The sequence below is a fragment of the Quercus suber genome, unplaced genomic scaffold (assembly GCF_002906115.3).
Source record: "Quercus suber isolate HL8 unplaced genomic scaffold, Cork oak 2.0 scaffold_789, whole genome shotgun sequence".
Classification (NCBI taxonomy): Eukaryota; Viridiplantae; Streptophyta; class Magnoliopsida; order Fagales; family Fagaceae; genus Quercus; species Quercus suber.
In genome coordinates, this window is record NW_027070225.1 from 59,610 (window position 1) to 69,721 (window position 10,112).

The 10,112-nt window shown below is 34.8% G+C and overlaps 1 protein-coding gene across 1 annotated transcript; it reads right to left on the reverse strand.

The window, feature by feature from the left end:
• Nucleotides 1–8,028: 8,028 nt before the first annotated feature.
• Nucleotides 8,029–8,385, reverse strand: LOC112014061 (probable carotenoid cleavage dioxygenase 4, chloroplastic). Its single transcript, XM_024046442.2, has one exon. The coding sequence runs from the start codon at nt 8,383–8,385 to the stop codon at nt 8,029–8,031; it is 357 nt and encodes a 118-aa protein (XP_023902210.2).
• Between the last annotated feature and the right edge of the window lie 1,727 nt (nt 8,386–10,112).

Below are 10,112 nucleotides of genomic sequence, written 5' to 3' on the forward strand. Positions count from 1 at the left end.
CACATGGCGTCCACATGAAAATCGAGTCTCTGAGACTCGATTTATAAGCCTATATATATAAAAAAAAAAGCAGCACCGGCAAAAAAAAAAAAATCAGAGCCAGAAGAGAGAAAAAAAAAAAAAAAACCTGAAGAAGAAGGAAAGAAGCCAAAAGCCAGAAGAAAAAAAAAACCCCCAAAAACAACCCAGGCCGGTGTGACTCGGGCCGTGCGAGACCCAGGGCCGCGTGTAACCCCGATCGCAGTGCGACCCAGGTCGCCCGAGACCCAGGGCCGTGCACAACCTTTTGCTTCTGTGTTTTTTTTTTTTTTAAAGAATACATATAAGCTTGATCTTTTTCTAGATTCTCTCTCTTTGTGATTAGATTGTTTTCTTTTTTTTTTTGGTATTTCGGCTTGTACACTAGAGACTTGGAGACTTGAAATTTTTTCAAATTTTTTTGGTTTGTAAATTGAGTCTCTAGGTGGTCTCCATGTTGAAAAAGATGCCACATTAGACTATGGAAATCGAGTCTTTGAGACTCGATTTAAGGCCAAAATCGAGTCTCTTAGCCTTGAGATGCTAGTAAATAATATAGTTTAGAAATCGGAACTACTAACTAGATAGTTAGAAAAAAAAATTAATTACCTATATTCTCCTAGGGAACATCAAATACTGCTTTGTGTGGTGCCAGGAATTTGCGTCCCCACTGTATTGCAACCATAACCTGGAGCCATGTGATCACAAAAGGGAATTGTTAGGATAAAATAGGTAACTAATTTTTTTTTTTTCTAACTATCTAGTTAGTAGTTAAGGTTTTGAAACTATATTTTTTACTAGTATTTCGAGTCTAAGAGGCTCGATTTAGGGTCTATAAATCGAGTTTTTGGGACTCGATTTTCGTGAGTTGTTCAAATCTGATGTGGCGTTTTTTTCACGTGGCGCACACATGGAAATCGAGTCTCTAAGACTCGATTTGTAAACCAAACATTTTATAAGTCTCAAGTCTTCCCAGAAATACCCAAATTTTTTTTAAGAAATCCCATAAATATAGCAATCCCAACACAATGAACTTGAAGAGAGAAAGAATCAGATCAGAGACCGTTTTTGAACCCACACCGAGACCCAAAACTGAATTATCTCACCTCACCTCGCCGGGTTGTTCGCCAAATCCAAAGAATCTAGAGACCCAGACTGAGATCGTCGTGGGTTGTGCGATTGAACCCAGATTGTTGTTGGCTGTGCAATTGAACCCAGATCATTGTTGGTTGTGCGATTGAATGGAGAGGAAAGCGAGATCGGTGTTTGGGTGTGGGGTGGAGATCGGCGTTGGCGCACTTAGGCCGTGGGGGCGCACCTAGGCTGCGTGACCCAAGTCGCGCGCAGGCGCAGCCCAAGCCACGTGCAGGCGCAGCCCAAGCCGCGCGAGCCTTTCTCTCTGATGGGTATTTTTTTTGGGTGTTCCAGCTTCTTTCTCTCTCTCTCTCTCTCTGATCTGTATTTTCTCTCTGATGGATTTTTTTTTTCTTGGTGTTTTAGCTTATACATCTTAAAATTTTTATAAATTATTTTGGTTTACAAATCGAGTCTTAGAGACTCGATTTCCATGTGTACGCCACGTGAAAAAAATGCCACATCAGACGTGAACAACCCATAAAAATTGAGTCCCAAAAACTTGATTTATAGATCCTAAATCGAGTCTCTTAGACTCGAAATGTTAGTAAAAAATATAGTTTTAAAACCTTAACTACTAACTAGATATATAGAAAAAAAAAATTAGTTACCTATTTTATCTGAATCGTTATCATAAAGTCAAGAAGATATTATTTGGGCAACTAGACCCACCATTCCTTCACTTGTGTTCTTGTATTATTGGCAATGTAATGCTATGGCGACAGCGATGCGACCCCAATTTTTTTTAATGTTTTAATTTATAGCGTCAGATCTTGATGATAGGTAAAAAGAGTTTCAACTTATGGTATTTATTTTTTTATAATAAGTACTCATCAAGACACTAACTGATATTTTTTGTGTAGATGGAAATTGAATACTAAATTTTTTATTCAACTATTAGATACTTTACTAGTTAAGCTAATTGAAACTTACCGTACATGGACCCATGCATATAAATAGAGTGTTGCTAAAAAGGGAAAAACGAAAACAATACAGCCTTTCGTGTCAGTCAAGGGACACATGATGTGAAGTTACATAACTTTCGGTGAAAAGTAAAAGTAGAAGTAGAAGTGATATTGTTTCTCCAAAAAAAAAAGAAAAAAAGAAAATGATGTTAATTATGATTTATGTTAGCCAAAGCTTGGGTGATTGGCTATATAATAATTGTCACAATAAACGTGTGCATCATAGTAACATTTCTTGGAGTGTGGTTTTTCCCTTTGCTATTTAGATTTTATGGAAGCACCGTAATAGAGTAGTGTTTGATAATACTCCACTCAACATAAATCTTCATGGTCACAAGCTATGGAGTTCTTCTTTTGTATTAGAAAGATGAGGAAGGTTAATCAAAGAGTGGTGATTCAGGTGATTTGGTCTAAACCTCTTAAAGGGTGGTATAAGCTCAATACAGATGGAGCTTCTTGTAGGAATCCAGGCAAGGCAGGTTGTGGGGGACTGATCAGGGATTGCAGCGGGTATTGGATTCAAGGATTTGTGAGATCCATTGGTTTTGCCCCCAGTATCACAGCTGAATTATAGGCTTTTAGGGATGGTTTGAAGCTGGCTTTGAGTGAAGGAATACAGAATTTGATTGTGGAGTTGGATGCAAGAGTGGTGGTTGATCTTGTTAACTCTAATGTGGACATTGTTAAACCATATTCTCCTCTTTTGTGTGACTGCAGGTGCTTGCTGCGAAGGTTTCCTCGGGTTTAAGTGAAGCATGTTTATAGGGAAAACAATCGTTGTGCAGACACACTTGCAAGATGGGGGTGCACAATGGTTGAAGATTTTGTTGTATTTAGTTCCCCGCCAAGTATTGATGTTAATTCCAAGGCCTTTTGTGCTCTCCAAGAATTTCAGCAACTTCGCCCCACCCATACTGTGATTCCTCGGACAGCCCGTGCAGTAAAGTGGAGGCCTCCAACTGCGCCTTGTGTGAAGGTGAATTTCGACGGTGCGGTCTTCTCACAAGATGGACTAGCGGGCATCGGTGTGATAATCCGGAATGAACAAGGATTGGTTATGGCTGCTCTTTCACAACAAATTCCATCACCTACTTCGGTGGAGATGGTGGAAGTGTTAGCGGCTCGTCAGGCTGTGCTGTTTGCTAAGGAGCTTGGTTTTGACAAGGTAGAATTGGAAGGTGATTCTGAATCTGTTACTAAGGCTATTCTCGGTGACTACATGGACCGTTCCTACATAGGTCATGTCCTACAAGATATTAAGTTTTTGTTTTCTAGTTTTTCCGTTATTTCAGTTAAATTTCTCTCTGATGGATTTTTTTTTTTTTTTTGGTGTTTTAGCTTATACATCTTAAAATTTTTATAAATTATTTTGGTTTACAAATCGAGTTTTAGAGACTCGATTTCCATGTGTACGCCACATGAAAAAAATGTCACATCAGACGTGAACAACCCATAAAAATTGAGTCCCAAAAACTTGATTTATAGACCCTAAATCGAGTCTCTTAGACTCGAAATGTTAGTAAAAAATATAGTTTTAAAACCTTAACTACTAACTAGATAGTTAGAAAAAAAAAATTAGTTACCTATTTTATCCAAATCGTTATCATAAAGTCAAGAAGATATTATTTGGGCAACTAGACGCACCACTCCTTCACTTGTGTTCTTGTATTATTGGCAATGTAATGCTATGGCGACAGCGATGCGACCCCAATTTTTTTTTAATGTTTTAATTTATAGCGTCAGATCTTGATGATAGGTAAAAAGAGTTTCAACTTATGGTATTTATTTTTTTATAATAAGTACTCATCAAGACACTAATTGATATTTTTTGTGTAGATGGAAATTGAATACTAAATTTTTTATTCAACTATCAGATACTTCACTAGTTAAGCTAATTGAAACTTACCGTACATGGACCCATGCATATAAATAGTGTGTTGCTAAAAAGGGAAAAACGAAAACAATACAGCCTTTCGTGTCAGTCAAGGGACACATGATGTGAAGTTACATAACTTTCGGTGAAAAGTAAAAGTAGAAGTAGAAGTGATATTGTTTCTCCAAAAAAAAAGAAAAAAAGAAAATGATGTTAATTATGATTTATGTTAGCCAAAGCTTGGGTGATTGGCTATATAATAATTGTCACAATAAACGTGTGCATCATAGTAACATTTCTTGGAGTGTGGTTTTTCCCTTTGCTATTTAGATTTTATGGAAACACCGTAATAGAGTAGTGTTTGATAATACTCCACTCAACATAAATCTTCATGGTCACAAGCTATGGAGTTCTTCTTTTGTATTAGAAAGATGAGGAAGGTTAATCAAAGAGTGGTGATTCAGGTGATTTGGTCTAAACCTCTTAAAGGGTGGTATAAGCTCAATACAGATGGAGCTTCTTGTAGGAATCCAGGCAAGGCAGGTTGTGGGGGACTGATCAGGGATTGCAGCGGGTATTGGATTCAAGGATTTGTGAGATCCATTGGTTTTGCCCCCAGTATCACAGCTGAATTATAGGCTTTTAGGGATGGTTTGAAGCTGGCTTTGAGTGAAGGAATACAGAATTTGATTGTGGAGTTGGATGCAAGAGTGGTGGTTGATCTTGTTAGCTCTAATGTGGACATTGTTAAACCATATTCTCCTCTTTTGTGTGACTGCAGGTGCTTGCTGCGAAGGTTTCCTTGGGTTTAAGTGAAGCATGTTTATAGGGAAAACAATCGTTGTGCAGACGCACTTGCAAGATGGGGGTGTACAATGGTTGAAGATTTTGTTGTATTTAGTTCCCCGCCAAGTATTGATGTTTTGTATCTAGTTACTTCGGATATAGTTGGAATGTATGTTAATAGAATTGCCAGCACTGGTCTCACCTCTAGTGTAAGATAGCTTTGTAGTTTATTTTCTTGCTAACCAAAAAAAAAAAATTATTATTTATGTGAGTTGTGTAAATAAAAGTGATATTAATGATGATTCATTTGAAAATAGTTATTTATTGCACGCAAATACAATAAAGCTACTTAATTACATCCAAGTTGTTGAAGTTAAATTTTTTAACAAGTTGCTACAATATGAATAAGTTGACTTGCTACTTATTTTTATTCCCTCTCTCTCTCTCTCTCATAGTTTTTATTTTTATTTTTGGAGAATCTCTCTCTCATAGTTAAATGAATTTTTTGTTGTATTGCTTATACTATTTTATTGAGTTGTTTATATTATTTTATTGGGCTTGGATGTTAAAATAGAACATGAAATTTATGGTGTATTGTTAAGTGAGATGTTAAAATAAATAAAATAGTTTTTTTTTTTGGGTACTAAAAGCTAATTTTTTATAACCTAAGATGTGAATACTCTAATGAATTAAGCATAAGCATAAAATCATAACATTTTTCACAAATACTTAAGAACTATGAATGTGATATTTTTCTTGATGACTGAGTTGACAAATTTTATGAGTTTTTGTCATAGTTTTAAAAACCAAACCAGATCGATTGATTCAATCGGGAATTAGGTACCAGTCCAGTCTAATAAAACCCCCTAAAATTGGGACCACTAACATAACATTATAATCTAATGACAACTCTATAGTTATGAAATATTTTGTAAAAATTATTGTGATAATGAAAGATAATAAAGTGATGTTATTTGTAAATCATATGAAAATCAATTAAAATTTGATAATTCTGTAGTAGGAAAAAACAACAAGGATTTTGTTAATTGATCATAGTTAAGAAGGCTTATAATGGGTCCCACCTATATTTAAAAATAGTAAAAGTTAATAAAAATGACTATAAGTTGAAAGTTTTTTAATAAAGTATCCATTAACAGGACCTAAAAAACAATACTAAAAACAAAATAAATTTCACCAAATTTTTCCCAACTGGTTGATGTGAGAGTTTATTGCAACATCACTTTCATTGTAGAAAAATTATTAGATACTTTTGAAATATAGTGAAATGGTGATCTCTCTTCTCACATTTATGGTGGATCACATCATAAATTTAATGAGTAGATTCCACTATGAATGTGAGAGGAGAGAGCACTATTTTTCATCTTCTGAGAGTACCTAAGAATTACTCTTCATTGTAATCACCCCTAACATTGATGTAACACCTCAAGCCTACGAAAATATTGTAAAAATTTATTATGTTGTGTCATAAGTCATAAGTGAGAAATAATGTAAAATATGTATCTCATTAGTATTTGTTTGTTTTTAGACCCCTTAAACCACAACCAGATTAACCTAGTTATTTAGCCAAGTGATTAACTTAGGTAAATTATGTAAATCTAGGTTAACACAGATAAATCATATCATTGTAAAGTAAAAATAAAGAACACAACGAAATGATAACCCAAGAAAACCAAACCGATAAAAAACCTGGGGAGGATTTAACCTAGCTATTCTCAAGGTAAAACAAATTCACTATGAAAGAATTGAAATTTACACAATAGCGACTTAGACCACTAACATCCTATTACTACCTCGAGTAGGAAACTTATTACCACGACCATGTGACAGCTCCGAATCCACAGACTACTTCTTTCTTGGATTCACAGCAAGCACAAGTATTGCTGCTTGTATATCTTTAAGCTCTTAAATCTGCAACTAAATTGATCACCAAGCTCTTGACATCAATCTAAATCTTAATAACTCTAAGTGTATGTGAAGGCAATCATCTCTCGATCTCATAAAAGATTCATACACACAACATAAAGAGCCACGCCAAAACGTGGCTAAAGTTTTTCCTTTTATACTTAAGACAAAACATAAAACCCTACATGTCAAACGGGCTTGGGCCGAATTGGAAAATTCTACAGAAAAACAATTTGCATGAGTTTTGATCGATCAAGTCTAATTTTCAATCATTTGAGCCAGGTAGATTTACACAGTAAATCCTGCAGTACACTCGATTCCAACTTTACACTTTAAACATACTCTAAGCAAGTCTAAAACAAGACTAAACGTTTTGATCATGGTTTTCCGACATTACAAATTGAAGTTTTAATACATTTAAACCTAAAATCTTAGAACCCAACAGTATTTTATTATTATTTCTAACTCTTGGAACTTGGTGGTGGGAAGTTACTAGTTTCTACTTGCTACTTACAACTTACCAGGCTTTATTTTTTGCCAAATAACATAATTTTATGAAAGATTTAGGAGAAATACATTCGGCTAAATTAACTTATTAAGTGCTACATTACTAAAAGTACTTTTTTGGAACTTGAGTTTGACAAAGTCGATTTTAACAAACTTGAGTTCCAAGCATTACGAGCTAGCATGGCAATTTGATTAAACATAATACTTAGAAATCTAGTTTGACAAACTTGAGTTTCAAAAAAGTGCTATATGACTAAATAAATTTATCTGGATACATTTCTCCTAATTTTTTCTTAAAATTATGCTATTCGGCAAAATTACACCAAATTACTAGAGCTTGTTGAGGTTGTTTTCTTTTCCAGGACAAACCATCCATGTTACCATAAGAAACCTTGCGTAGCAGCTTCATAGTGGCCACACAAGTTTTCTTCAAGATTGGGAGATCAAAGCATCCATCTCACAAAAAAACCTCGACTCTTTTGCTTTCACATCATTCACAAACAACCCCACTTGTTAGACTCTTATTGAAGCAATAAATCTCATAATCATTTATGGTTGTAACTGGTATATTACAATAATGATATAAGTAATTAATATAATTTGTTGTGAAAGATGTTATACTAACCTCGATTAGTGAAATTTATTATGTGTATAACATTGTCAAACCCCTTCTTCTCACATTATAATAAATCTTATATGAATAGTGAATCTCATTGATAAAAATTAATTTTTTTTTGAAAATATAATAAAAATTAAATTAAATCAATGAGATTCACTATTCATATGAGATGGTTTGACATTATTGTACTCTCTATAATTTTGCTAGATCCTGCTGAGGTCGCTTTCCGCGACAAATAATCCATGGAACCCATAGGGAACCCTACGTGGGAGCTTCACAGTGGCAACAAGATCAAGATTGGGAGACTTGGCATCCATCACCAAGAACCTTGACTCTCCTGTATTCTCATCATGCACATAAGACACAACATACCCATCATCCTCTTCTGCATCCAAATTCTCTGCAGCTTCTCTTGCCACAAAGAAAGGCTCTCCCCTATAACACCCTTTCCCATACATTCTACTTGCCACAGTGAAATCCTCATGTTGGTCTCCTTTAGACAAGTCCAACTTCACCATCCCAGATATCTTTGGCATTGGATCACCCCGCCGTGTACACATACTTGTTCTTCTTCCCCACGTATGCTTGATTTATCACTGCAAAATCTAGATTCCTCGCTGATATGGGATACCTTTAGTGACAGATTTAGGATTTTAGTTCGAGGGATAATATTGAGAGCAAAATTAATTGACAATAATAAAAACTAGCCTTTAAGTATGCACGTACTTAGGGATTCTTCTATTTTTCTTAAAGGTTAATCATTTTCATTCATCATAATTCAGGGGTTGTTGATTTTTGTTTGTGGGTCAAATAAATATTTTGTATATTTTATTAGCCAAAAAAAAAAGTTTTGAAGAAATAAATATATTATAATGTAAACATCATACAAAATGTAATATATTATAATATAATTTATTTTTCACGTCTTACTTTTAAAAGTTCTTTTTTTTTTTGTTGATAATTAATTTGATAATTACAACTAAGATGAGAGATTTGAATTTTATACATCATAGATATAGCAAGAAATACCAACTGGTTGAGTTATAAAGCTTTTAGTAAGAAAAAATATATTAATAGAGGAATTGAGACATTAAGTATTTAACGTGGTAAAAAAATAGGACATAAATAATTTTTTTTTATTGTTATTTTTTTATGTTTAACCGATTACTTTGAGTTTAATTGACACGAAAAAATTGTCAAAAAAAAAAAAATGTCATGACAAAGATTAATTTTATTTTTAACTTAGTTTAAAGGTGACATGAAAAGTCCATAAAAAAAAAGGTGATGTGAAAGGGGATGTAATATGAGAAAGTTGAATTTTTCTTTAATTATTACGAAAAGACCATGAATAATACTTGTCCAAATGGGCGAGTTGTGACACTAGAACTACTCTAGAAGAAAATACTNCCCCAAGGTCTCCAAAGGGCTTGACAAGGCTGGTGACCAAGGCTAGGGTTTGAGGTGGCTAAGAGTAAGGAAGCTATCCAAGGTGGTTCTCGGCCAGAGGACAAAGGTAGGGGCAAGGAGGTTAAGCCCCTACTAGAGGCCGAAGGTCTAAAGGCTACTCTCAAGCTCAAGGATGTCGTTCCTAAGGCCAAAGATGCTGCTCCCAAGGCAAAGGAGGCTGATCCCAAATCCAAGGAAGCTGATCCTAAGGCCATTGTCCCACTTGTCTCCTAACTTGGCTACCAAGGCATAGTTTAGGATCTACTTTTCTCTTTTTTTGTACTTTTCTTTTGTTGTGGCAGTTTGCCATTGTTTATAATGTATCTTTATTTTGTTCAATGAAAAGACATCAACTTTTGCTTTATGAACCTTTGTTTTTCTTGCAATATTTATCTCTACTTGGTTGTAGTTGTTATTTTGCCCTTTGTTGAGACTTTAGATTGATGATACTTCTAAGAGTGAAAACCCATACTTTAGTAAAAGCTAATAGTGATGAATTGTTGTTAACTCAAATAAATTGAACCAATGTAAACAGTGAGAAAATTGACTATGTGTTGATACTGAAAACTGTGTAATCAACATGGAGGTTTAAGTCCTTAAAGAGAAACAAAACACTTAGTAGAAAAAAAGGGTGTCTGAGATCTCTCTTTTTAAGAGTACCTTATGAATGTACCCTCAAAATCCTTTAACCAAGACCCAGTGTAAGTCCTTGTTTTCATGTGATGATACATATGCCGGGGTCCCACCCTTGGTGATTTTGCCAAGTGTTTATTTGCCCAAGACATGTGGTCCGAGGGGCCAAGCATGGCCAAGGTTCTGTTTAACGTCTAAACAAGTAATG